At 70.4% G+C, this 25,791-nt stretch overlaps 6 protein-coding genes across 9 annotated transcripts; 3 read left to right on the top strand and 3 right to left on the bottom strand.

The window, feature by feature from the left end:
- Positions 1-43: 43 nt before the first annotated feature.
- Positions 44-2,975, bottom strand: SERPING1 (serpin family G member 1). The gene is made up of 6 exons (XM_084262673.1): positions 2,457-2,975; positions 2,121-2,258; positions 1,834-2,037; positions 1,546-1,688; positions 992-1,211; positions 44-663 (listed from the first exon to the last, which is right to left on the bottom strand). Exons 1-6 carry the CDS (start codon positions 2,917-2,919, stop codon positions 416-418), a joined length of 1,416 nt encoding a protein of 471 aa, XP_084118799.1. The 5' UTR covers positions 2,920-2,975; the 3' UTR covers positions 44-415.
- A 1,572-nt stretch (positions 2,976-4,547) lies between these two features.
- Positions 4,548-6,306, top strand: UBE2L6 (ubiquitin conjugating enzyme E2 L6). The gene is made up of 4 exons (XM_084263008.1): positions 4,548-4,601; positions 5,106-5,195; positions 5,710-5,896; positions 5,974-6,306. Exons 1-4 carry the CDS (start codon positions 4,581-4,583, stop codon positions 6,126-6,128), a joined length of 453 nt encoding a protein of 150 aa, XP_084119134.1. The 5' UTR covers positions 4,548-4,580; the 3' UTR covers positions 6,129-6,306.
- A 194-nt stretch (positions 6,307-6,500) lies between these two features.
- SMTNL1 (smoothelin like 1) lies at positions 6,501-9,386 on the bottom strand (the record flags this gene model as incomplete). Its single annotated transcript, XM_084263233.1, has 7 exons — positions 6,501-6,743; positions 6,844-6,995; positions 7,252-7,354; positions 7,950-8,084; positions 8,184-8,217; positions 8,380-8,521; positions 8,607-9,386. The coding sequence occupies 7 exons, from the start codon at positions 9,384-9,386 to the stop codon at positions 6,599-6,601; spliced, it is 1,491 nt and encodes a 496-aa protein (XP_084119359.1). The 3' UTR covers positions 6,501-6,598.
- Positions 9,387-10,524: 1,138 nt separating this feature from the next.
- TIMM10 (translocase of inner mitochondrial membrane 10) lies at positions 10,525-11,566 on the top strand. Its single transcript, XM_084262714.1, has 2 exons — positions 10,525-10,654; positions 11,319-11,566. Exons 1-2 carry the CDS (start codon positions 10,584-10,586, stop codon positions 11,518-11,520), a joined length of 273 nt encoding a protein of 90 aa, XP_084118840.1. The 5' UTR covers positions 10,525-10,583; the 3' UTR covers positions 11,521-11,566.
- A 998-nt stretch (positions 11,567-12,564) lies between these two features.
- Positions 12,565-16,246, bottom strand: RTN4RL2 (reticulon 4 receptor like 2; the record flags this gene model as incomplete). Its single annotated transcript, XM_084264214.1, has 3 exons — positions 12,565-13,323; positions 13,917-14,401; positions 16,213-16,246. 3 exons carry the CDS (start codon positions 16,244-16,246, stop codon positions 12,565-12,567), a joined length of 1,278 nt encoding a protein of 425 aa, XP_084120340.1.
- A 2,377-nt stretch (positions 16,247-18,623) lies between these two features.
- On the top strand, positions 18,624-25,329 carry SLC43A3 (solute carrier family 43 member 3). Of its 4 annotated transcripts, XM_084264183.1 has the most exons (14): positions 18,624-18,712; positions 20,301-20,366; positions 20,688-20,906; positions 21,259-21,388; positions 21,815-21,861; positions 21,950-22,026; positions 22,132-22,224; positions 22,354-22,493; positions 23,268-23,374; positions 23,630-23,791; positions 23,872-23,985; positions 24,154-24,340; positions 24,733-24,856; positions 25,047-25,329. In XM_084264183.1, the coding sequence occupies exons 3-14, from the start codon at positions 20,717-20,719 to the stop codon at positions 25,200-25,202; spliced, it is 1,527 nt and encodes a 508-aa protein (XP_084120309.1). In that variant the 5' UTR covers positions 18,624-18,712; positions 20,301-20,366; positions 20,688-20,716; the 3' UTR covers positions 25,203-25,329. The 4 variants fall into 4 exon arrangements, with proteins under 4 accessions (XP_084120309.1, XP_084120310.1, XP_084120311.1 ...); XM_084264184.1 differs by having other exon boundaries at positions 20,301-20,906; XM_084264182.1 differs by lacking the exon at positions 18,624-18,712 and having other exon boundaries at positions 20,352-20,906.
- The last annotated feature ends 462 nt before the right edge of the window (positions 25,330-25,791 follow it).

Below are 25,791 nucleotides of genomic sequence, written 5' to 3'. Positions count from 1 at the left end.
ACGCGCCAGCTGTCCCTGCCCCTCCCTACAGGCAGGAGTGGCGCTGGGCTAAGTGTGTTTATTGGGGTTCAGACCCCCGCAGGGAAACTGAGGCGGGGGGGGAAGAGAGACCCCATAGTGCCCTGTGGGAGGGAGGGGAGATGTGGAGAGATGGGGGGGTTGGAGATGGGGAAGGAGGGGAGGGGAGATGGGTGGGAAGGGGGGAGGGAAGGGGATATGGGGGTCAGGGAAGTAGGGAAAAGAGGGATGGATGGGGGCTGGAGGGTGGTGGGAAGGAAAGGGGGAGGGAGAGTGGGAGGCTGGAGAGGAGGGCCGGAGTGAGAGGAGGAGTGCCGGAGGGGAAGGAGGGACAAGAGGAGGAGGGATGGGGAGGGGGAGAAGAGGGGAGGAGGTGGGAAGAGGGGAAGGTGGGGTATCAGGGCTGGGGGTCGCTGAGGCGACCCATGAAGAGGGGGACGGCGCTGGCGTCGTGCCAGAGGACGAAGAGGAAGGGACGCAGGAGCTCCAGCATCAGGGCCGTGCGCGCCACCGAGGTGGCCATGGCTCCCGCCGCCTCCACGCCGGCCTCGTCCAGCGCCAGCACCGCCCGGTGCCGCGCCGCGTCCACCGCCGCCGGGCCCCGCGCCATCCCGCACAGCTCCGCGTCCAGGAACAGCCCGTAGTCTGCAGGAGCCGTCCTCAGCGCCACGGGCACCGCGGGCACCGGGGGCACCAGGGGGAGACGGGGGATATTGGGGACACCAGAGACGGTGGGGAAATTGGGGGCCAAGGGGGACACCCGGGACGTGGGTACTGGGGGACATCAGGGACAGATGGGGCAGGGTCCCAAGAGGGGCCAGGGGGACCCAGGAGGGGCCAGGGACATCCCGCAGGGTGTGACATCATTGCGCATCCGCTCCCGCGCAGCAGAGCGACATCACGCCCAGCCCACCCAGCCTGAGGAGCAGCAGTGTCGCAGGCAGGCCCCGGGGTGTGGGGTCAGTGGCCTTACCCATGTCGTGGACCAGGGCCACCACATCCAGGGCGAGGTCGAGGCGCATGCGGGGCAGGGCCAGCGCGGTGGCACGCAGTGGGGTCTGGGACGCCCGCCGCAGCAGCCCCAGGAAGGTGGGGGGGTTCAGCGCCCGCTCCAGTGTCTGCAGTGGCCCCAGGGGCCCAAGTGGCACCAGCACCACCAGGCTCAGCCCCCCGCTCAGCTCCAGCCGCCCCACCTGCAGGACAAGCCCCTGGCCCTCAGCACCTCTGCAGTGACCTCACAGCCTGGCACACACACCCCCCACCCAGTGCCACTGCAGTGACCTCACAGCCTGGCATCCCTCCTGGTGCCACCGCGGTGATGTTACAGCCTGGCACCCCTGCCAGCCCCAGGAGAATGAGGTCACAGCCCACGCCCACCCCTCAGTGCCAGGGGAGTGACGACATAGCCTGGCTCCCTCCCCAAGGATGCCACAGGAATGATGCCACCCGCCTGCCCACCCCCAGTGCCAGAGGAGTGACATCACACCCTGTTACCCCCTCTGGTGCCAGGCAGTGAGGCCCCAGTACCTGGACCTGCAGGCGGGTGTCAGCGAAGGAGCCCACTGGGTACTTCTTGCTGGTCATGGTGGGCACCAGGCGGGGGGGTGCCCCAGGACGCAGGAAGGGCAGCAGCATCGTCTGCTTGGCCTTCAGCGGCGTGCGCCAGGTGGCTGCGGGGACACAGCACCAGGGTTGCAAGAGGGACCAGGGGGAGGGAACCAGAGGGGCCACGCAAGGTGGTGGCCTCGGCCCCACACTGGGTGCCAGGGAGATCCCAGGGTAGATCCTACTTCAGGTCCATCCCCGGGGCCATACCCCGGAGGTGGACAGCGCTGAGCAGCAGCAGACGGGGCTGGGGGGGCAGTGCAGACAGGAGCTCAGGCAGGAGCCCCCGGCTCGCCTCGCGCACCCACTCGTTGATGTGCAGCAGGTCCAGGCTCTCGTTGCCGCTCAGTTCGCGCGGGCGGGCGCCGTAGAAGAGCCAGGACTCATTGAGGAAGCGTGACCGAAGGTGCAGGTCTGTCCGGTGGCACAGCTGGCATCACCCCGTGCCTGCCTAGCACCGGGGGTCCCGCCACTGCCCACCCACCCACGTGCCTCACCTGGCTGGTGAAAGATCTCAGCGGCAGAGAAGAGGCCGGGCGCGCCAGCGAGCTGCTTCAGGGTGCTGTGCACGCAGCCCAGCTCTGGTGGGTAGGCCAGGATGGCACCCAGACGCTCACGGGTCTCTCCGCGGGCACCTGCAGGCACAGGGGGAGCTCAGCAGGGAACAAGCCGGGGCTCCTGCTGCTCCGTGGCTGTCCCAGACTGGTGCCCACAGCCGAACGACAGCAGAGCCCACAGCAAAGCATGCAGCGATGCCCATGGTGCCCAGGGCAGATCCCATGGTGCCCACGGCAGAGCCCACGCGGTGCCAGTGCCCGTGGGCAGCTCCTCACCCAGCAGGACGTGCGAAAGCCCCATGGCCACATTGATGGGGGAGAAGAGCAGGTTGGCATCAGGCTGGGCAGCCTCTGCCATGTGCTGGTAGAAGCGGAGGGCGAACGTGCCCAGCGCCTCAGCCACGGCCACCCGCTGCTCTTCCGTGGGCACCCCACAGGCCTCGGCCGGCTCCTCGTCCCCAGGGCATGGGGGAGCACTCGTCCCCAGGGTGCCTGGGAGGCCGCAGGTGGTGCCGGGGGTGGGTGCCGCCGTGCTCCCGTTGGCCGTGGTGCCCAACTCCTCGGGGGTGGGTGCCGCCGTGCTCCCGTTGGCCGTGGTGCCCAGCTCCTCGGGGCTCGGTGCTGCCACGCTCCTGTTGGCCATGGTGCCCAGCTCCTCAGGGTTTGGTGCTGCCATGCTCCCGTTGGCCATGGTGCCCAGCTCCTCAGGGCTTGGTGCTGCCACGCTCCTGTTGGCCATGGTGCCCAGCTCCCCAGGGCTTGGGAGTTCTATGGCCTTGAGGGGGGCATCTGACCTGGGTAGCTCCTCAGGATGGGCATGGTGGGTGGGCATGGGCAGGACAGATGCCTCCACATCCCCCGGTGGGCCTGGGGCAGGATGGGGGGGCACTGTCGTCATTCGGGGCTCTGTGAGCAGCTTCACCTTTGTGGGAGAAGTCTCCAGCACCTGGGCACAGGGAATGCAGTGAGGGGGGCAGGGGCACCTGGGTGGGGGAACATGCATGAGGCTGGCCACAGGGGCAGCTGGGTGCAGGACGGCCATGTCCCTGGGCCACACTTACCCGGGTGACAGTGGCTGTGGCTGAGGCCACCAGCAGCAGCAGGGGCAGCCAAAGTGTCATGGTGGGCATCCTGGAGGGCAAGCATGGGTCAGGGCCTTGATGGGCACCCCCCCCCCCAGCTCCTGGCACCCCGCCTTGGCACCCAACACCCTCCCAGCACGGTGCCCTGCTCCCCATTCCCAGCGGCGCCGGTATCCCCACCCTGTGACCCCCCCACCCAGGGCTGCCCAATGTTCCGACACCCCCCAGGGAGCTGGTGTGGGGGGCAGAAGGAGGCAGCGCCCCAGGCCCACCTGGGTGCCCAGCGGGTCGGGTCCCTGCGTGTCTGGCTGAGTGCAGCGGGGATCTGGCCGGGTTTGGCCCTGCCTGGTTAAAGATTAAGGCGGGTGGCAGGCAGCAGCCGAGACTTCCCGTAAATCAGGCGGGCCGGCGGCTGCGGGGGTGCCTGGAGCAGACCAGAGGGCTGGGCGTAAGCGCCCGTGGCAGGATGTGCCCCCGCCTCCAGCCCGACGTCCTGCTCTGCCCCCTGGGGACACCACGGGGGAGGTGGAGAGGAGGTGTTCTGCCTCCCTCCCCAACTCCCGTGGTGATGAGGGGCAGTCTGGCCACTCAGGCCCCAGCTCCAGCTGGGGTCCTCATCTCTCTGATCCCCCCAGTGATTTGGGGGGAGGCCCAGGTGGTCTGAACCCTCCTTCTCCAGTGTGTCCCCCCCCATGCCTCTGCTGCCTGGGGTGGGGCAGGGGCGACCTTGCCCCTCTGCCCTCCAACCCTCGGTACACCCTGCCCAGACAGCAGGGGATGATCTGGGAGCCTGCCTGACCCACACCTCCCCAGCGCCTGGGGCTGCCCCAGAGCGTCTGGCCACTCCACCGACTGTATGACCTCCTCTGCCTGTGCCAGGCTTGGGACTTGGAGGGGTGGAGCCCCCCAAAGAGCCCTCCCCACCCCACTGAAAGACCCAACCTACTGCTCCTGGGCAGCCAGGGCACTGCGGGGCAGGCTGCCCTCACCCCACCTCCCAGCAGGCACTGAGGCATGGACCCCTCTGGTCCCCCACCCTGCCAGACCTGCCATGCCCACGACTGCGTAGGGCAGGTCCAGCCCCTCACTGCCAACGTCTGTGGCCCTGGGGCACCCAGAGGCTGTCTGAACCCTCATCCCGTCCACCTCTGTGGTCCAGGGACACCTGTCTGGGAGCTCATCCCGCCCATCACCGTGGCCCCAGGCCCCCCCCTGCCCCACAGCGCGTACTAGGGGGGCGGTGCTGGAGCAGCCGGACCCGCCTCCCCCGGGCCGGGACCTGACGGAGTCCCGCCCAGCGGCACCGGGCACCGGTACCATGGCCGGGAGGATCGCCAAGGTGCGAAGGGGGAACCGGGGGTACAGGGGACGCGAGGCTGTGGCAGTACCAGGAGGATGTGGGGGGGGTCGCGGTGTCCGTCCTGCGAGGTGCTGACACGCGGGTGTGGGGCAGCCGCGGGCTCCCGACCTCGGGGTGCGGCGGGCTCGGGCGGGTATTGGGGTGCCGGGGTAGGGGCGGAGGTAACGGTGCCGCTGCGGCACTGCCGGGGTGCCGGTGTCAGGGGCTCTGCCGGTGCCGAGGCGGGGGTACCGGGGGGGGGTTCCAAGCCCCCACGGGCCGCGCCCCGGTTCGGTTTCGTTTTCCCGGCGAGAACCGATCGGGGAAGGGGGGGGGGGGCGGGGGGGGCGGCGTGGCACCGGCGCGCCCCGCCCACGGGGCGTGTCCGGGCAGAGCCGAACGGGCGTGTCCCGGGCCGTGTCCCGCCCACGGGGCGTGTCCGGGCAGAGCCCCGGGCCGTGTCCCGCCCACGGGGCGTGTCCCATGACTGACCCCCGCCCACAGGAGCTGGACCAGGCCCGGCGCTGTGACCGGGTCCGCGACCTGCGGACGCTGGATGGGAACGTGCTGCGCTGGGGGGGGCTGCTGCTGCCCGTGCGTGGGGTCGGGGTCGGGGGGGGGGGACACGGACAGGGTGTGTGGGGCTGGGGAAACACACACACAATATATGTGGGGCTGGGGGGGACACGGCTTGTGTGGGGCTGGGCGGGGGGCGGGAGGAACACACCGTGTGTGGGGCCGGGGTGGGGAATTCCCTGAGCACAGAGGGTTGGGAGACCTGGGGGCAAAGGTGGAGGGGGTTCTCGATGTCCTGGGGGTGTGGGGGACTTGAGGGCATGAGGGGACTGTGGGACCTGGGTGGGGGCTGTGTGGGGAGAGTGGACATGGGGGTGTCTCCTGGGGGGCACTAAGGGGGTGTCTCTACCACAGCAGTGTGAAGGAGGGCCATCCTGGGGTCCTGGACTGAGAGCACTGGGGGTGGTTCCCCTCCTGGGGGGCTTGGGCTGGGGGTAGTTGTCTCCCCAGGGTGGCACTGGGCAGGGATAGGGGTCCACCCGATGGCCTCTGCAGTAAGAGGAGCTGAGGTGCCCCTCCTATGCCATGGCAGAACAACCCCCCATACAACGCAGGCGCATTCCGCTTCGAGATGACCTTCTCCCCACACCACCCGCTGACACCCCCCAGCATCACCCTCCGCACCAGCATCTACCACCCCGGCGTAGACCCTGATGGCCACGTCTGCCAGTCCCTCACCTCCGTCCAGAACTGGGTGCCCAGCACCCGTGCCATCCAAGGTGGGCACCTCAGGGATGGGGGTGGGCATGGCAGGAGGCGGTGCCTGTCCTGATGCCCTCCATCCCGGTGCCCGCAGTGCTAGAAGACCTGCTGCTGATGCTGGACAACCCAGAGCCCCACCAAGCGCTGCGTCATGATCTGGCCCGTGAACTACAGGACCAGCCTGAGGTTTTCTGGCGCAGGGCAGAGGAACACACCTGCCTCCATGCTGAGCCACGCCCCAGCCCCTGAACCCCATACCTGGGGGCTCTCAGGGGCACCCATGTCTCACCCCCACTCTCAGTGCTGGCCAGGGTTGACCCTGGCATCGCCTCCATCATGGCGCTGGAGCCTGGGCATAGGGGCAGCCTGGCCACAATGGGGGGTCCTGGCACACCGCTTAATTTAAGTTAATAAATGTGCTCCTGTTCCTGCTTTGGCACCATGATGCCTCGCTGGGATGAGGATGCGGGGCAGCGAGGTGCTGCTCGCCATGCACCAACCCCAGGGGGGACACCACCCCAGCTGCCCCACTCCTCTGTGGTGACAGTGGTGACAGCTTATGCCAATCCCCAACACCCCTCTTGGCACCCACCCCCCCCCCCCCAAGAGACAAGGCTGTCGCCGCACAGCACCTTGAGCCTTTACTGCTGGGGTATGAGGCTGGGAACAAAGCAGGGGGGCTGACACGGGTGTGGGGCTGCTGCAGGGGACCCCTCCGGTCAGCGCTGCTTGGTCCTGACCAGCCCCTTGGCCACGAGGCAGCGGTACAGCTCCTGCAGGTACGTGTACACGCACTTGGCATCGGGCACCGGCATCCGCACCATGTCCTCCACCTCCAGCAGTGGGGCACAGCCCGCCCGCTCCCTGTGGGGATGCAGCTGTCACCCGGGGCCACCCACAGGGATGGGGGGGGTGCTGGTGTGCATGTACGGGAGGGGGGAGGGGGTGTGTTTCACGCTCGCACTCGGCAGTGGTGAAGGCCAGGGCAAAGTTGTGCCGTCGGGCGCCAGGCTCCAGGCCGCCATAGTCGAAGGCGTCGGGGAAGAAGCTGTGGAGGAGGGCGCAGAAGGCCAGGCCGCTGCCCCAGCTCCCAGAGAAGTTCTGCACGTCCACGTGCTGCAGCAGAAGGGTGGGAGGGGACAGGGTGCGACACGGGATGGGACACGGGTGGGGGGACACGGGATGGGATGGGACGGGACGCAGGTGGTGGGACGCAGGATGGAACGGGATGGGACACAGGACAGGATGGGAGACGGGCGGGGGGCATGGGACAGGGCGGAACGGGACACGGGCAGGGGGACATGGTGGGAGGGGTTCAGGCGGTACCCACCCGCGGCCACCCCACGCGCGGCCGCCCCGCCCCGGTTCGCACCTGGTAGCCGCGGGTCCTGGCGCGGCACCACTCCAGCAGCATGGCCTTCACGGCGGCGGTGCCCCCCGCCCGCCGCAGGTGCGGGGCCGGCCCCTTGGCTGCCCTGCGAGCGGCGCCGGGCGCGGTATGGCGCGGGGGGACGCGGGGTCCTCACCCCCATCGGCCCGAGCCTCCCGCCCGCGCTCCATTGGCTGCTGCCCTCCCCGTCCGGACCCCCAATTGGCCAGGCCCTGCCCTATGCCGCATCCCCATTGGTCCATCTCTGCCCTCCCTCTCCAAGACGGCCTTCCCATTGGCTGATCCATGCCCCACTGTTACCCGCTGGCCCATTTCCCCCGCGGCGTCCGCCACTGGGTCTCCCCATTGGCCAGCGGCCCTGACCGCCGACCCCGCCCGAGCCCCTATAGCCCCCTCACATGGCCCCGAGCTCCCCATAGCACCTCGTGCCCCCCCATGCTCCCCATGCTCCACACCCCCCCGTGACCCTCGTGTCCCCCAGCCCGCCAGTCCCCCGTGCCTCCCATACCCCCCACGCTACACACATCCCCCTAACCGCCGTGCCCCCCCCCCCCCGCGCCTCCCCACGCCCCCCAGCCCTCCAGTCCGCTGTGCCCCCCCCCCCATACCCCGCATACTCCCCACGTCCCCGTGCCTCCCATGGCTCCCTGCCCCCCCCCCCTCCCCCCGCCCCCTCTCACCCTCCGAACTTCTCCAGGATGGCGCTCCGCCCCTGCGCCCGGGCACTCGTCCTCGGCCGCCCCCCGGCGCTCTCCGGCCTCGGCCTCGCTGCCCCGGGGGGCGTCCGGCCGCTCGTCCCCGCCGCCGGCACAGCCCTGCGGGCACACGGGTGGGCTCGTGGGCGGAGGACGCACACCCCCCCCCTCAAACACCCCCCGTGGGGCCGTGCCCCCACCACCCCTGCCCCCACTCACGTCTTGCCGCGCCCCGAACCACCGTCGGCGGCAGCTGCAAGGGAGAGAGGGGAGGGCAGCGGGGGAGACACACTGCGGGGGGGGGGGTGGCACCCCATCCCTGAGGTGCGCCTCACCCCCGCCCTCCCGTACTCCTCCGGGGATCCCGCCAGCGGAACGGTGTGTGGGGCAGCGGTGACCCCCGGGCGGCCCTTACCTGTGGGGGATACAGGGGATACAGGGGACACGGGGGACACGGGGGACACGGGGGACGTGGGGCTGGTGCCCCCCTCCGGGGACGAGCAGGGGGGAAATTCGGGCCACAGTTCGTCCTCCTCGTCCTGCAGCCAGGAGGGGTCCTGCAGACACAGCCGGGCGGCGCTCGGCCTGGGGGGTGGCACCCCCAGCCCTGCCCCACGCCTATCCCCCCGTGTCCCCTCTCACCTGCCGGCCCCGGGTGCTGCCCGCCGCCGCCGGCCCCTCCGCAACGCGTCCCCCGGCACCCCCTGCCCCGGAACCCGCTTCAGAACTCCCTGCCACGGCACCCCCTGCCTCGGTATCCCCCTCGGAACCCCCTGTCCCGGCACCCTCTGTCCCTGCACTCCCCTCGGCACCGTCTGCCCCGGCACCCGCCTCGGAACCCCCTGTTCCGGCACCCTCTGTCCCTGCACTCCCCTCGGCACCGCTCGCCCCGGCACCCTCTGCCCCGGCACCCCCCTCGGAACCCCCTGCCGCGGCACCCCCTGTCTCGGTCCCCCTCGCAGCCTCTCCCTTGGTGTGCCCCCCGCCATTCCCCGCTGCCTGGCCATCGTCCCCCACATCCTGTGCCGCCGTGCTGCCAACCCCCTCGCCCCCCGTGTCCTCACCCCCCACTGCCCTGGCTTCGCCCTCCGTGTCCGCCGTGTCCCCCGCGGCCCCCGTATCCCTGTCCTCACTCCCCACGGCCCCCGTGTCCCCGTCCCCACCCCCCACATCCCCTTCTCCCCGGGGTCCGCCCCCACTGCCCCCCGCCGCCCCTTCCCCCTGGCTGTCACTGCCGTCGCCCCCCCCTGCCCGGGGGTCCCTCCCGTCATGCTGGTCTGTCGCTTCCCCGTTGCCCTTCCCCGCTCCCACATCCCCCGGGTCCGAGGGGGGCCGTGGGGGGGTGCCGGGGGTAGGGGTGTCCGGGACGGGGGTGTCCGAGGTGGGGGTGCCAGGTGTGTCGGGTTCTCTCAGGGGGTCCATGCTGCTGTGGTCACTGCTGCAGGGGCATAAGGCTGTCACTGGGATGCCCCCGGTACCCCCCCTTCCCCTGTCCCCTTAGTCCCCTCCAGCCCAGCCCCCATTCGCCACCCAGTTCCCCCCAGCCATCCGGCACCCCTGTATCCTTCCTAAGCCCCCCTTGCCCCCACCCCAGGACCACCCATGTACCCCTTCCGACCCCCCATGTCCAATCCTAGCACCTCCAGTTCCCCGTCCCGACCCGCCCCCAGTCCCGTTCCGACCCCCCCCCCCCCGCCATGTCCCATCCCAGCCCCCCGTTCCCCTTCCTGACCCCTCCGGTCTCCTCCCGACCCCCATTGCTAATCCGGGCCCCCCAAATCTCCCCCCTTCCCCGTTCGCCCCCGATCCAGCGAGACCCCCGTACCCTCCCTGTCCCGCTCCCGCCCCGGCCGCTCTCTCCGGCCCCGCCCGCCCCGGCGCTATTTTTACCCGGCGGGGGGCAGGTGCCGCCTTCACTCACCGCCCACCCGCGGGGCCCGGGGCACGCGTGGGGCCGGGGCGGGGGGGGAGACGGGGACACACGTGGGGACGTGACGGACACACGGACACGGCCGGGGCGGGCAGACGCTCCCGTCCGGACACCGGGGACACCCGGGGGGTGCGGGGAGGGGGACGACAGGTGTGACCCCGGGGGAGGGAAACAGGGTACACGGGTACCCCAGAGAGGGACGCGGGGGTCACAGGTACGGGGGGACACGGGGAGGGGGGGGGGGACACGACACACAACCGGGGCACAAGCCCGCGCGTCGCTCCCGACCAGCCGGCCCCGCCCCCGGGCTATGGCCCCGCCCCCCGGGCTATGGCCCCGCCCCCCCCCCTCCCGGCGGTGGCCCCGCCCCCAGCCGCTGGCCCCGCCCCCGGGCGCTGACCTCTGTCCCTCTGTCCCTCTGCCCCTGGCCCCGCCTCTTGCAGGGCAAAGGGCGGGCAAAGCGCGAGGCGGCTCCTCCCACCGTCCCCCGCCCCTCCGTGAGTGCTGCCGCCGGCACGCCCCCTTTCACGGGGCCCTATCAGCGTCGGGGACGCGCCCGCCTTTCCCCGCCCGCCCGGCTCCTATTGGGTGAAGCCGGGGCGGGGTGGGGCTGCCTTGGCGGGTGGGCGGAAGCGCGGCACTCACGTGGTTCCTGCGGGCGGCCGCCGAACCGGGCCGGGCCGGGCGCCATGGACCCGCTGCGGGCCCAGCAGCTGGCGGCCGAGCTGGAGGTTGACATGATGGCCGACATGTACAACCGGTGCGTCCCGCCGGGGGAGCGGCGGGGGCCGCGGGGGCTTTGGGGAGACGCTTGGACCTGGGGCGCTGTGGGCAGCGAGGCGGTGCTGGCCCGTGGGGCTGAGGTGCTGGGGGGCACTGGGAGGTGTTCGGGCTGGGGGGGGGTGGAACTGGGGGTACTGGAGGCTCTGGGGGATGTCTGGGGCGAGGGGGGACACTGGGGGGATGGGGCGGGTTGGGGGGGTACTGGGGACTCTGGGGAGTGTCGGGGGGGTGCTGGGGTCTCTGGGGGTTGTGCGGGGCGGGGAGGGGGACATTGGGGGTGCTGGGGGCTCTGGGGGTTGTCCGGGGCAGGGAGGGGGACATTGGGGGTGCTGGGGGCTCTGGGGGTTGTCCGGGGCGGGGAGGGGGACATTGGGGGTGCTGGGGGCTCTGGGGGGTGTCAAGGGGTCGGGAAGGAGGAAGGGAATGAGGATGCTGCAGGCACTGGGGCTACCCGGGTGTGTTGGTGAGTTTCTGGGGTTGGAGGGGTTCTGGGGGACCCTGGAGTGCTGTGGGGAGGCTCTGGGGGTGGCTGAGCACAGGGGATGTGGGGAGTCCTGGGGGGGGGTGCCTGGGAATGGTTGTGGGGGGGCAGGAGGAGTTGGGGTGCTGGGCTTGGGGCTAAAGGTGCTGGTGCTGTGCAGGATGACCCAGGCGTGCCACCGAAAGTGCGTCCCCCCCCACTACAAGGATGCGGAGCTGTCAAAGGGGGAGAGCATCTGCCTGGACCGCTGCGTGGCCAAGTACCTGGAGGTCCACGAGAGGATGGGCAAGAAGCTGACGGAGCTGTCGCTGCAGGACGAGGAGCTCCTCAAGCGCATGCAGCAGGGCACCGGCACGGCCTGAGCCCCCCCCGGCCCCCTGCTCCCCATCTCCCCAATAAACTGGAACCTTTGGGACAGCTGGGTTGAATCTCTTGCCCCCACAAATGCACCCCATGATGATGTGTTGGGGTCCATGCTGACCCAGTGATGCCTTGGAGTGCTTCTGGGCTCCCCCTCCCCCAGCCTCACTGTTCCCAGCTACCACATGCCATGTCCTTGAGGGGGGCACCCCTGGGTGTGTCCTCGCCCCATCCCGGCCCAGCCCTTGTAATCCCTGGGATTAGGCAGAGCCAGGCTGAGCCCCTCGTAATCCCCTGTGGGGTGGGGATGGGGCTCTGCCCCTCCCTGTCTGACCCCCAGAGGGGACCTCACCCGGGGACACAGCCCTGGGGCAGCCACAGAGGGGCGGGCACATGGGGACACCTGCACAGGGACGCCCTGCCCCCCATTAAGGATACCTGCTGGGGGTGACACCCACCCACCCACGGGCGGGCAGTGTCTGTGTGTCTGCCTGTCACATGTGCTGGGTGCCTTGGTGCCCACTGGGAATCGGGTCAGGGCGTGCAGGGGGTGGGTGATGTCACGGCGGCCCTGCAGCTCCCATCACACCTGCTATCCACCTGCGGTGCCGCTGGGCCTGCTGGTGACGGGCGCTGCGTGGCGGCGGGCGCTTGCCTGCGCAGCACCGTGGGGGGTGTCTGTCCACCCCCCCCATCTGTCCCTGCAGCACGCCGTGCGCGCCTCACCGCCCTCCAGCCGCAGCAGTGCCACCATCAATATTTCAGGAGGAGCAGGCGGTGACCTGGAAAGGCAGCGCCACCCCCTCCTCGCATCCCCCCCCCAGCAGCCAGGCCCTGCTCTCCCAAAATAAGACCATTTTTAATAAATAGTTTCCCGCCTTTCGGTTCCTGTTGAGGGGGAGGGGGGTCCCACTCAGTGTGGAGGGGACTCCCCCGCACCCTGTGCCTCCCCTCCCCCCACAGTTCTAAGGGCTCCCCCTGGGGACAAGGAGGGGGGCATAGGCACCCTGAGGAGCCAGAACCCCCGTGGGGTGCTGAGGAGAGGCTCAGAGCCAGGGCAGGAGCAGACCCAGGAGGGGCAGGAGGATGTGGGGCTGGTGGGGAGGGGCAGCGGCCATGGGGGCACAGGGTGCCCGGGGGCAGCGGGCATCACCAGGGGGGCCACGGGAGTCGCGAGAAGGAGGGGGCGGCCGGGGCTGGGGGCCCCGCAGGTCATGGGGCGGCAGGCCGTCGCGGTAGAAGGCGGAGGGCGGGGCGGCTGGGAGGGTGCCGGGGCGACCCAGCGCACGCCCAGGGGTGCCCATCACCGCCACCCCGCCGCCGCCATCTTCCTCCTCCTTGTCCTCCTCATTGTTGCCGTCCTCCTCCTCCTCCTCCTCTTCTTCTGGGCAGGCGTCAAAGTCGCGTGGGCGGAGGTGGCGCAGGTCGGTGCCACGGCGATGTGGGGGGCTGGCACAGGGTACCGGCGAGCTGGAGACGCGGGTACGCCGGAACCAGGCCCAAAGCGGGCGGGCCCGGCAGTCGCAGGCCCAGGGGTTGGCGTTGAGGCGCAGAAACTGCAGTGCGGGCAGCGCGGCCAGCGGGTCCCCGGGCAGAGCCGACAGGCTGTTGTTGAACAGGTAGAGGATGGTGAGGCGCGCCAGGCCCCGGAAGGCGCGGCGGTGGATGGCGACCAGGCGGTTGGCGTGCAGTAGCAGGCGGTCCAGACTGGGCAGCCCTCGGAAAACGCCCTCTGACAGCACCCGCACCCGGTTCCCGTGGAGGAAGAGGTGGCTCAGGTTGGCCAGGTCAGCGAAGAGATCATCCTGCCAGGGGAGGAGCAAAGCAGAGGGGGTATGGGGTGCACGATCCTCAACAGGGAGTCCCCAGCCCTGCTCCATGTACTGTGGGCATCACTCACCGCCCTTCCCCATGGCCTTGCTCCACAGGCATCGCCTATCGCCCCTTCCCAGCTCCACAGGTATCATCCACTGCCCTATCCCCATGGGCATTGCCCATCTCCCTGTCTTCCTGATCCATGGACATCACCTATTGCCCCATCTCATGTCCCAACTCTGTAGGCTTCACTCATTGCTCCATCCCCTATCCCAGCCCCATGGGCATCACCCAACTCTCTGTCTCCCAGCCCCACGGGCATTGCCCGCCACCCTATCCCATGTGTGTCACCAAGAGCCCCTTCCCACATCCCCAATCCTGCGTGTGTCTCCAGTTGTGCTGACCCATGGCCATCACTCCACCCACGTCATGGCTGTCCGCACCACCACCTTGCCCTGTCCCCCAGAGCCTGGTCCTGTGCCCTGATGGCATCTCCCCCACCACCCCACACGCACCCTCTTTCCCTAGAGCCCTGCCCCATGTCTGTGCCAGGTTGGGGGGCAGCCCCAGGGCCAGGTCAGACCTGGAGGTAGAGCAGCCCGTTCTCTTGCAGGTAGAGGTACTGGAGGCTGCGGAGGCCGCGGAAGATGGTGCTGGGCAGGCTGGCCAGCTGGCACCTGTAGAGGTGCAGGGCCTGGAGGCGCCGGAGCCCGTGGAAGGTGTCTGGGGCCAGGACACGGAGGTGGGGGTTGTCACCCAGGTCAAGCTCCTCCAGGGCGGGCAGGTGGCGGAAGGTGCCCGGCTGGATGGAGGAGATGTTGTTGGAGTAGAGCCAGAGGGTGACGGTGCTGGGCCCGAAGGTGCCCGCCCGCAGCGCCCCGATGACGTTGTTCTGCAGGAAGAGGCGGCGGGCGCCGGGCGGGAGCCCCGCGGGCACCGAGGAGAAGTTGTTGGCCTGGCAGCTGACGGTGGGCGGCGAGACGTAGCAGGTGCAGAGCGCAGGGCAGGCGGGCATCCCGCCGGGCACCCACGCCAGCGCTGCCAGCAGCAGGGCCGCCAGGCGCCCGCCTGCGGGCACAGCGGGGCGTCAGCACGGGGCGTTGACTGGGGCACGTGCCCCAACCCGGCCCGGCGCGCCCACCGCCCCAGCAGCGTCCTCACAGGGCGTCCCCTGTGGCACAGGGCACCCTGGGAACTGTGCCCCAAGGAGCTCCCCCTGGGACCGTACCCCCATCTGCCCCAAGGCCGAGGTCCTGCTGGGAAAACCCCCCAAAGCTATGACATCCCCATAGGGTGGGCACCCACAAGAGCCCCCCGGCCCATGGCAGCCCCCCCAGGGCCGTGCTCCCCACAGCACCCTGCGCACCCCTCAGAGCTGGGTCCCCCAAAATGTAAGCACAGCACTTGATTGGGTTCCACCAGGACCCCCAGCACTGTGGCAGCCCCCCTGGGGCCAAAGTCCCCCACCGCTCCCACCCCGGTCCCTGGCCACTCTCCCACAGGACTGTGCCCACCCCAGGGGGCCATGGTCCCCTGGGATGCTCCACGTGTCCAACATGCACCCCCCCTGAACCCCAACCCCCACAAACTCGGGGATGGGGGGTGGGTGGGGGGTGCCCACCCCCCCCCCCCCCCCCAGCCCCCCCGGTGACAACGGGGCGGCGCCACGTGCGCGCGTGCCGCGGCCACGTGCGGGGCGGGGCACGCGTGGGCGCGGGCTGACGCTCTCGCCGGTGACACGCGCCGCCGCCGCTCCGGGTGTTCAGCGCCGCCGCTTCTCCCCCTTCCACCACCATCCCCCCCCCCACCCCCCCGCCTCCCCGCCGCCCGGCTCCGTGTCCATCCCCACCCCCCCCTGCCTCCCCACCCCTCCCCACGGATGCAACCCGAGAGCTTCATCCATAATTCAGCCCGGCGGCGGCCTGGCCCCACGCCCGGGGATGCGTGGATGCTCCAAGCCGCCGGTACCGGGGGAGGGTAGAGGGGGGCAATGGCCATCCCCACGGTGCACCGGTTGAGGGGGGGGCCCACAGACCACCCCCTCCTCTCCCCTGGTGCGCCATGGGAAAGGGGGGGGGGGCACACACGACACACCCCCACCCACCCACGGAGGCGTCCGGCGCAGCTGCTGAGCGCCGCCCCCCTCCCCCGGCGCCCCGTGCCGGCGTGCGCCCCCCACCCGCGTCCCATCTGTCACTCCCCCTCGCCGCGGGCTGACTCAGTTGGGAGCTGAAGTCACCGATTCCCGGGCATCGTTTTTTTCTCCGTGCCAGCTCCCCCCCCCCTCCGCCCCTCCTCCCCGCCCCCCTCCGCTCCGAGTCCTGGTACAGAACCGTCGGTTCCCCCTTGGAGCCCGCGGCACCCACCAGCGGAGTGACCCAGGCACTCCCTGCATCCACACGGTGCACCGGGTGTGTGGCTTGGTGCAGCCCCCTTCCCCCCCCACCGCGCAGGGTTGTGCACCCCAGGGTGGCACCGGGCACCCCGAGGGTCCCGGGGTACCCCGTGGCGGGTGGTGAGTCCTGGGTGGTACCGGGCAACCCCGTGGGCAGCCCCGACCCGGGTTGTGCGCCCCAGGGTGGTACAGGGCACTCCGTGGGTCCCGGGGTACCCCCGCACCGGACCGAGCGTCCCGGAGCCGCACCGGGCAGCCCCGTGGGTCGCGGGGAGTGGATCTTGGGGTGCGCATCCCGGGCTGCACCCCCCACGCCGGGCTGCGCGTCCTGGGGCGGCACCGGGGACTCCACACAACCCGGGGCTTCCCGAGAGCGCCCCGAGGGCGGCACCTCGGGGGGCGTCCCGTGCCCTGTCCCCCCCCCTCCACGCCCCGGGTTCGCTCGGAACCTGTGCCGCCCCCCCTAGCCCGTCCCCACGCCTACCTTGGGGCAGGTCCCGAGCCGTGGGGGGCCGCATGGCGGGGCCGCCGCTCAGGCGCTGCCCGCTGCCCGGGGGCTCATGGCCGGTGCCCGGGGGGCTGCTGACCCTCTTCCCCCCCCGCCGCGCCGCCGGGAGCAGCAGCAGCAGCCGCCGCCGCCCCAGGGCATGGCACGGGTGGGCACGGGTGGGCTGAGCGGGCACGGGTGGGCTCGGGCTCGGCACGGCTCTGCCCGCGGCGCCGGTGGGGCTGAGCCCTGCCCCGCGCCGCGCCTTATCCCGGGGCGGCCGCGCTCCGCCCCCCGCCGCCGGTCCCGCCGCTTAACCCTTCCCGGGCCGGCCCGGCCCGCTCCACGCGGGATGGGGACGGGGGTGGGTGTCCACGGGGGAATCCCCTCGCGCACCGCCGGCGGGCCGGCGGGGAGAGGGGGGACGCGTTGCGGGACTTCCCGCCCACCCCTCACCCCCTCCCGAGGGGACCTTCACCTGGGGACGCGGTGGCGGGTGCCCCCCCGCTGGGGACGCAGGGCGTCCCCCCATCTCGGGGTGCCGGGATGCGCTCCGGGTCGTGCCTCCCCCGGCGGGGGCTGCCCACGGGCGGGTCTCGCAGGGCCGGGAGCCCGGTACCCCGGGCACTGCCGGGAGGGCGCTGGGCAGGGGGACGCGGCGCTCGGCCGCTCCCACGCGGGACCGCGGCGCTGTCCGTGGTCCCGCCGCCGTCCGCGCTGTCCATGGTACCGAGAGCACTGCTCCCACCCAGGATGCAACCGGGACACAACCGTGGGGCCGCGCAGGCGGGGCGGTGGGGAGGGGGGTGTGTTGGGAGGGTGCGGTGAGTGCGCCTTGCCGCGACCCCCACGCAGGTTCCCACGTGGGGAGGGGCTGGGGAGGGGGGCACGCACGGCCGCGCCAGGCTGCGGCGGTACAAGCTGGCACCGGCGACGTGTTTGCGGCGCCGTCTCCGGCGCAGCTCCCGGCGAGTGAAATACCACAAGCTGGCGCGGCAGGCGCGGCGGGCACCCGTGGGTGGGGGCGTGGGCGGCGCGGGGCTGACTCAGGGGCTGCAATCCTCTTCTTGCCCCGATGGTGCCCCCAGCATCCCCAGCACGGGCCCACAGCCTCCCCAGCAGGTGAGCCCCACCACGTAGGGGGTCCTGGGGGCACCCACCAGTGGGTGCCCCTGTCCACCCACCCGTGGGGAGCATAGGGAAGGGGACGATGATGCTGCCAATGCAGCTCGGGTAGGGTAGAGATGGGTGGTGGTGGTCCATGAGGGGATGTGTGGAGGACAGACAGGCAGACAGACAGGCGGTTGGGTGGAGGGAAGGGAGGGGGATGTACAGGCGATGAGTGGTGGGACGGATGGATGGTGGGACAGGAGGATGGTGGGACAGGCCTGAGGATGCTGGAGGTGTGATTGGATAGGGACAGATGGGCGGGCAGCAGGCAGACGGATGGGTGACGGACAGACGGATGGATGATGGACAGATGGATGGGTGATGGACAGACGGGTGGATGGGTGACGGACAGATGGGTGGGTGACGGACAGACAGATGGGCGGCTGGCTGAGCAGATGAACGGCTGGAGAGGGGGAAGCAGGTGGGGACCAGGACGGGTGGCCACAAGTGCTGATGGATGGGAAGGACAGGGGAGCCCTAGGTGGGGTGGAGATGGGGGCAAAGGCCCAGGCAGTCTGTAGGGTGGGTGCTAGGGATGGGCAGGTGACAATGTGCCCAGTGTGGGGATGGCAGCGGGCTGAGACACAGGCAGAGCCTGGCAGAACATAGGCAGGATGGCATGCCAGAGGTGGCACGGAGGGGGCCTGGCCAGGGGGTGTCCTGGGGTGGCACAGCAGTGAGTGGCACAAGGGTGGCCCAAGTTTCAACTGAGGGTGGCCAAGGTTGACCCAGGAGTGGCCCAGGTTTGTCCTGAGGGTGGCATAAAGGTGGCCAAAGGTGGCCCAGGTGTCACTCAAGGGTGGCCCAGGATGAAGCCAACATTGACCCAAGGTTGACCCAAGGTTAATCCAAGGGTGTCACCCAGGGATGGCCCAAGTGCCAGCCGAAGATGGACTGTGGGTGGCTGTGGCTAGAAAACGCCTGCTGGACCCCAGTTAAGAAGGGACAGCTGGAGATGGGGGGGGGTGGGCACACACACGTGGGGAAGGGTTGTGGAGGGGTCACACTCCCGCGGGTGGCACGGGGGAGCGCGGGGAAGGCAGAGCAGGGAGAGCCCTGGGCCGGGCCAGCCCCTCCGGGAGGGACCCACGGGCTGAGCCCCGCGGCCGCTTCTCCGGGGACACCTCCCGCGTCCCCCCCCGCGCCGCGACCGAGGGGGGGGGGGGCGGGGCGAGGCCGGACGCTCAGCCCCTCCCCGGCGGGGCGGGGTGGGGAGGGGCGAGAAGCCCCGGGCCCCTCCGGCAGCACCGGGCCCCTCCGGCAGCACCGGGCCGTGCCGGGGAGCGGTGTGGGCCCCTCTCCGCCGCACCGGGCCGTGGGACGCGGGGTGAGCAGCGCCCAGGGCGGCGGGAGGGGCCGGCGGGGCCCGGATGGTCGCGGCGTTGTCCCGCCTTGGGGGGGGGGCCGGGGCCCGCGGAGGCGCGGGGCCGCCGCGGAGGTGACCGGGGTGGTGGTTGGGGGCGGGGGGGGGGGGCGTGGGAGGGGCCAGTCGGCCCCTGGGCTGTGGGGGCAGGGCTGTGCCGTGGTGGGGGGGGTCCCTGCACCCCCCGCTCGGGTCCGGACGCTGTGTACCCGGTACCCCCCAACCCCCCGCGCCCCACGGCTGCCCCCCTCTCAGGGGCGTGCGTGTGTCCTGTTCCCCCTCCCCACGTGTGTGTCCCCCATCCACGTGCACGGGCAAAGTCTCCACGACTGGGGCCGCCACCGCCCCTCCCCCCTGCACCGTGGGGCACGGGGACACCCCACACATCCCACATCCCGGGAGGGGGGCAGCCCTATTGGGGTGGAACCAGCCTTGTTACGATTAATTATTAAATCCCGTGCGGCCGCGGGAGCTGGAGCGTGGCCTGAGCCAGGCCCTGTCCCACGGGAGGCTGCTGGGGGGCTGGGGTCATCCCCATCCCCCCTCGCTCCACCCTGGCCATGGCTTGAGGTGACTGGTATGGCTGGGTGACCATTGGCCCCCACAGGGATGTCAGAGTGGGTGATGGGGGGGGTCTCAGTGATGGAGACGCCCCTGGAGCTGCTCACTATGGCAGCAACCCCAACAGTGACACCCCCCCAGCGGGGTGGCTAAAAATAGCCGCTGGTGGCTGGAGAGATCCGGCACAACCCGGGCCCAGTGCCCGGTTAATCTTTAGCTGCTCAGATGCTGTAATGAGGTCTCATTAATGGTCATTACACCTGGCTGGAGCTTGCATGGGCCTTGTGACGGTGGTACACTGACATGGTGACACGGTGGTGGGGCCTCGGGCAGGTGCAGCATGTGTGGGAGTGGGATGGGAGGGACACAGGACACAACAATGTGGGGGGGGAACTGGCCTTGGCACCTGTGATGCCCCACGTAGGCCATGCTGGTGACCCTGAGGACCAGGAGGTGCCAGCTGCTCTGGGATGGACAGATGGACTGACAGGGTGCCCAGCTGTCCCCAGGGTGTGGCCACCTCCCCGGCATAGTGGCGGGGTCTGCAGGGGTGACAGTGTCCCTGAGGAATGTGTCACGGTCTCCAGCAGCTTGCTGGGGTCCTGGGGGCAGGATGGGATCCCTGAGGGGATGGGGTGCAGGGTCCTGAGGACATCACAGTGTCCCCATGGGCCGTGCCAGAGGTGCCAGCATGCCCACGGTGCGTGCCAGGCTCCTGGCGCCTGTGCCAGCTCCCTGGCAGTGCTGGTGTCGGGGGGGTGCAGGTACAAAGGCCCCGGCAGCGTGCCGGCATCCCTGGGGAGGTGCTGGCTCTCTGGGACGGGCTGGCACGCAGAGATAAGGAGGCCGCGGGGGGGGTTCTGGTGTGGTGGGGGCACCCGGGTGCTATCAGGGACCGGCAGCCCCTGGGGCCAGGGGTGCTCCCAGGAGATTGGTGCGGGGGGGCTGTGCCGGTGTGGGGGGGATGTGTGGCCCGACTGTCCCCTCACAGTGTCCACAGTCCGTGGCGACAGCGGTGGCGGCGACGGCGACGGCAGGAGGACCTGGCCTTGTGCAGGTGTGTGGGGGTATGGCGGGGCATGTGCATGGACACAGGCATGTGTGCCAGCACGCTACATGCGTGTGCATGTGTATGCGAGGCCCTGTCTGCAATCAGGGCCCTTGCCGGTGCCCCAGCGGGGGGAGCGGGTGCCAGGCACCGGTGGCAGGGGACAAGGGGCAGAGGCAGCGCCATGGTGGCCTTTGCCCAAGGGGCCATGTGCTCGCATGTGCGCCCGAGTCCCCAGCTCTGGGTGCTGGGGGTGTCACTGCACAGGTTCCCGGTGCTGTGACATGCCACCCCAGGCGGTGTGTGTGTGTGTGTTTGTGTCACCCCCAGGCACAGTGGGGACACCCCAGGCCGGTGACATGGCTGGAGGGGGCGCAGGGGTGGCCAAGCGCCTGGGGACCCTCCTCTCAGGGCTGCTGGAGTGTGGCGCCTTCTGCGGCATCATCTTTGGCTGGGCGTCCCTCGTCTTCGTGCTCAAGGACCTGGGCTACTTCAGGGACCTGTGCCAGACCGGCCCCACAACCGGCCCCAACCAGACCCAGCTGTTTGGTAGGGTCCCAGCCCCCATCCCCATCCCTGCGGTGGCCCTGTCCCGCTATTGCCCTGTCTCCCATGCCCTATGTGCTCATGTCCTGGAGTGACAGTGGTGGCCCATGTCCACATGCTGCTGCTTGCCACATGTCCCCACTGCCCGGTGGTGCCCCATGTTCCCAGAGCCCCATCTGTGTCCCCAGTGTCCCTGTGTCCCCATGTCCCTGTGTCCTCATGTCCCAGTTGGCCCCATGTCCCCTCTATCCCTACCGTCCCCACATCCCCTCTGTCCCCATGCCCCCCTCTCCCTGTGTCCCTGTGTTCCCACTGTCCTTATGTCCCCACGCGCCCGGTGATGGCGTCCACCCAGACTGCAGCCAGCAGGATGAACAGTTCTCCCTGGTCTTCACCATCGGCTCCTTCATGAACAACTTCATGACCTTCCCCATGGGCTTCATCTTCGACCGCTTCGGCACCACTGTCGCCCGCCTCATCGCCATGTGAGTGGGGATGTGTGTGTGGGGGGGGAGAGGGGGGCAGCAGCAGTGGACAGGGCTGGGGTGCCCATGGGTGCTGGTGCAGACAAGGGCTTGCGTGGGGGCTGGTAGTAGGGCTGGGGCGGAGGATGCTGCCAAGAGCTGGGAGGTTATCAAGGCAGCCAGGCAGGGTGGGGCTGGAAGGGCCCATCCTGGCACCTGCCCCCCAGTATATCCCCCCCCAGCCCCAGCAGCCCGCGTTGTCCCCCAGCACCCCCCCCCTCGGGTGTCCCTGGCATCCTCAGGGCCCCTCCCATCTCACCCCATTCCTTGGGTGCTGGACGGCAGTGGGACACCTGTGAGATACCAGGGTGCCAGGTGATGAAGGGATGGTGGTGCCGGGGCACAGGGGTGCCAGCTGCCCCCCATGACCATGTCCCCACGTCTCAGCTCCCTCTACACCAGCGGGACCCTGCTCGTCGCCTTCTCCACCTCAGGTGAGACCCCATGGGCATCGCACGCCCCATGGGGAGGGTCTGGCAAAGACCCCGCCCCCTCCATCTCCGCTGACCCCTGTGTCCCCAGAGCTGGCGGTGCTGCTCTTCCCCGCCATGTCCATGCTGTCGGTGGGCGGCATCCTCCTCATCCTCACCAACATGCAGGTGAGTTTTCCCAGCACCCCGACCCCGTACCCCACAGCCAGGGGACCCCGCTTGGTGCCGGGGGGGTCCTGACGGCGCAGGGTGGGTGGGGTGTCTCCATGCCAGGTGGGTAACCTCTTTGGGAAGTACCGCTCCATCATCATCACTCTCTACAATGGGGCCTTCGACTCCTCGTCTGCCATCTTCCTCATCATCAAGGTGGGTGCGGGGTTGGGGTGATGGCAGTGGGAGTGCCGGAGATGGGGTTGGTGCTGGGTGACCCCAGGGGCCCGCCCCCAGCACAGGCACACCTGGTGTGCCCTCCCGCATCCCCGTCTCTGTCCCCAGGTGCTGTATGAGCGGGGGCTGTCCCTGCGCACCATGTTCCTCTTCATGGCGGCCTGCAGTGCCTGGCACCTCCTGCGCACCCTCTTCCTCATGCCTCGCACCCGCATCCCCTACCCGCTGCCCCCAGCCTATGACTACGGGTAGGGGGTCCTTCCTGCACCCCGGGGGTGCTGCCCAGCCTGGGGGGGTGGTGGTGGTGCCCGTGCTGTGGGTGCTTGGTCCCATGGCTGGTGGCAATGCTTGTTCCATTGGCGGTTGGTAGTGCCCATCCTAGGGTGGTGGGGGGGTCACATCCTGGGGTGGTGGGGGGTCCCATCCTGTCCCAGGGTTTGTGTGTGGGTCCCATCCCACACCAGGGTGGTGGGGGATCCTGTCCTGTGGGTTGGTGGGGATGTCTCATGCCATGGGTGGGGAGTCCCGTGCCATACCACACCACAGGAGGTGGGTCCTGTCCCAAGGTGGTGGGGAGTCCTGTGGGTGGGGGCTCATATCCTGGGGTAGTGGGGGGTTCCATCCCGTACCAGGGTGTTGGTGGGTCCCGTCCTGTGGGTTGTGATCACATCCTGGGGTGGTGGTGGGGTCCCATCCCAAGGGTGGAGGGTTCCCATGTCATGGCACAGGTGGTGGGCCCCGTCCCAGGATGGTGGGGGGGTCCCATCCCATACCAGGGTGGTGGGGGGGTCCCATCCTGTGGTGGGAGTGTCACATCCTGGGGTGGGAGTGTCACATCCTGGGGTGGTGGGGGGTCCCATCCCGTCCCAGGATAGTGGGGGTCACATGCCACGGGTGGGGGCTCCCATCGCACGGCGGGGGGGGGGGGGTCCCCATGCCATGCCGCAGAAGGTGGGGTCCCGCCCCAGGGTGGTGGGGTCCCGCCCCGGGGCGGCGGGGTGATGGGGCGGGCGCTGCCGCAGGCTGCGGTGCCCGGGGCGGTCCCAGTCGTACCGCACGTACGAGGAGAAGCGCCCGCCGGAGGAGGCGGGTCCCGAGGAGACCCCGCTGGAGCCCGGCGCCCCCAGAGGTGCGGGGGCGGGGCGGTGGGGGGGGGCTTGGCGGGTGTGGGCACGGGGCGCGGCCGGTGCGGATGAAGGGCGGGTGGGAGTGCCCGGGGACAATGATGGGCGTGGGCAGGGGGGCGTGGGCGGGCAGCTGTGGGGGGGGCCTGGGGCATGACGTGACAGGAGGGGGTGGGGGCTGGCGACGGTGGGCGGGACCTGGTGGGACGGGAGCCCACGCTGCCGCCCCCCCCGCCCCCCCGCTATCCCCCGCCCCGCAGGCGGCCGTGCTCCCCCCGGGCCGTCCTTCGGGGCCTGCGTGTGCTCGGGGCTCTTCGCCTGGCACGTGGTCTGGCTGTCGGTCCTGCAGCTGCGCCACTACCTGTTCATCGGCACCCTCAACCCCCTCCTCGAACATCTGGCCCACCGGGACGCCAGCCTGGGTACGGAACTCCCCATCCCACCCCCCCACACACACCCTCCCCGGGGGGTCCGGCCCCGCCTGACGCCGTCTGCCCCGCAGTGAGCACTTACACCAACGCCTTCGCCTTCACCCAGCTCTGCGGGGTGCTCTGCGCCCCGTGGAACGGCCTCATCCTCGACCGACACAAGCGTGGCAAGGCCCCCCGCCCCGAGGGTAAACCGGACACCCCACCCAGGGTGCTGATGTCTCCCCCCTGCTCCGTACCCTCAGTGCGGCTGCGGGCTGAGTGCCGCCGGTGCCACCCCCTGAGCCCACCACGTTTTAGTGGGGGACACACACGTCCCCCTCGGCCCCCCAAGCCCTGACCCCGCTGTCCCGCAGGGGCCCTGGGCGCGCTGGCTGACCTGCGTGCCTCCGTGCTGTCACTGGCGGTGACGGTGGCGCAGTGCGTGCTCTTCTCGGTGTGCGCGGCCGTGCCCGTGCTGCCCGTCCAGTTCGCCACCTTCGCGCTGCAGGTGCTCAGCCGCTCCTTCCTCTATGGCGGCAACGCCGCCTTCCTGGCCATCGCGTGAGTCCTGCGCCCACCACGGCAGGGCACAGGCCCTGGGCGCCGGGGGCGGGGGGGACATCAGGGGATAGGGTGGTGGTGGAGGCAGGTTCAGAGGATGGTGGGATCAGGGGGTGGCGGGCGGGAGGGTGAGGGGTGGCGAGGGGTGGTGGCAGGATTGGGAGGGTGGCGGGATTTTGGGGGGGGTGGAATGCACTGGCGGGATTTGGGGTGGTGTGGGACAGGGTGTCAGTGGCAGAGGGTGGTGGGATGGCAGGGGATGATGGCACAATCAAGAGCTGGTGGAGGACAGGGTGGTTGTGGCAGAGGGTGGCAGGATCGGGGGCGGTGGGGGCCAGGGCAGCAGGGGTGGGGGGTGCGGGTACATCCGTGACGTGGGGGGCGGGTGGCAGGTTCCCCCCGCAGCACTTCGGGAAGCTGTACGGGCTGGCCATGGCCCTGTCGGCGCTGGTGGCCCTGCTGCAGTACCCCTGCGTCGCGCTGGTGCGTGGGCCGCTCCATGGGGACCCCTTCTACGTGAGTGTCTGCCCCACGGCTGGGCCAATGATGGGTGGGGGTCCTGCCCCATGGGGGAATGGGGTCTTGCCCCATGGTGGGCTGGGGTTCTGCCCCTTGGGGCACAGGGAACCTTGGAGGTTCTGTGGGGCTGGCCCCAGACCCCCTCCGGCTGGGGTCACCCTCCCCCAGCCTGACGTTTTCCTCCCAGGTGAATGTGGGGCTCATCGCCGTGGTGCTGGTGGCCTTTGTCAGCCCCGTGGTGGTGGCCCGCGAGTGCCGGAGGCGAGCCAAGGAGCTGGGGGCTGCCGGCACCCCCCTCGCAGCACCCCCAGGCGCCGAGACATCTGCCGAGATGCCCCACTGAACCCCACACCTGCCACAGGCCAGCCCAGCACCCCCAGTTGGCCCCCCAATTTCCTCTTTGACTTGGGGGGTGCTGTGCCGGTGGGATGGAGCGTGTCTGGGGGGTGGGGAATAAATATTTGCTACCACTCGCCTCGCTATGCTGCTCCCTTCCACCCCCCAGGCTGCTCAGTGTCTACCCCAGGGCTGGGTACCCTGCAGCCCCCCACTCTGGGGGACACAGACCCCACCCCACGGACCCTGGCATGTGCGGATGCACGGCCCCACAGCCCCACTGCTGCACTGGGCCCGGGGCCACTGTGGGTCCCCAGGGACAGGGGGGTCATGGCAGCACCCCCCGGGTACTTGTGCTCTCAGAGTGGAGGAGGCACAGATGGAAGCAGAACTTGCTTCCCTAGAGGCTGTGTGGGGCAGCACCATGGGGCAGCCCCCCATGCTCCCTTCCAGGGGTCCCAGTGCCCTGTGCATTCTCCCAGTGTCCCCAGTAGCCCTGTCCTCTCATTGCCCCCCACCCCCCCTGCCCCTCCCTTTGCCCCTCATCAGCCTCATGGTCCCACGCCAGCCCCACTGTGGGACCCACACACCCAATT

This window comes from Gallinula chloropus (assembly GCF_964237585.1).
Source record: "Gallinula chloropus genome assembly, chromosome: 4".
In the NCBI taxonomy this organism is placed as follows: domain Eukaryota; kingdom Metazoa; phylum Chordata; class Aves; order Gruiformes; family Rallidae; genus Gallinula; species Gallinula chloropus.
This window is presented reverse-complemented; position numbering and strand designations above follow the sequence as displayed.

Coding starts and splice junctions, on each gene's coding strand:
- SERPING1 (XM_084262673.1), bottom strand. CDS start 2,919: ATGGCCAACAGGAGCGTGGCAGCACCAAGCCCTGAGGAGCTGGGCACC. Junction 1,212..1,545: donor ACACCCGCCTGCAGGTCCAG/GTACTGGGGCCT, acceptor CTTGTCCTGCAG/GTGGGGCGGCTGGAGCTGAG. Junction 664..991: donor GGCCCTGGTCCACGACATGG/GTAAGGCCACTG, acceptor CGGCTCCTGCAG/ACTACGGGCTGTTCCTGGAC.
- UBE2L6 (XM_084263008.1), top strand. CDS start 4,581: ATGGCCGGGAGGATCGCCAAG. Junction 5,196..5,709: donor GGGGGGGGCTGCTGCTGCCC/GTGCGTGGGGTC, acceptor ATGCCATGGCAG/AACAACCCCCCATACAACGC. Junction 5,897..5,973: donor CAGCACCCGTGCCATCCAAG/GTGGGCACCTCA, acceptor CGGTGCCCGCAG/TGCTAGAAGACCTGCTGCTG.
- TIMM10 (XM_084262714.1), top strand. CDS start 10,584: ATGGACCCGCTGCGGGCCCAGCAGCTGGCGGCCGAGCTGGAGGTTGAC. Junction 10,655..11,318: donor ATGGCCGACATGTACAACCG/GTGCGTCCCGCC, acceptor GGTGCTGTGCAG/GATGACCCAGGCGTGCCACC.
- SLC43A3 (XM_084264184.1), top strand. CDS start 20,426: ATGCGTGTGCATGTGTATGCGAGGCCCTGTCTGCAATCAGGGCCCTTG. Junction 21,389..21,814: donor GTCGCCCGCCTCATCGCCAT/GTGAGTGGGGAT, acceptor CCCACGTCTCAG/CTCCCTCTACACCAGCGGGA. Junction 23,792..23,871: donor CCACCGGGACGCCAGCCTGG/GTACGGAACTCC, acceptor TCTGCCCCGCAG/TGAGCACTTACACCAACGCC.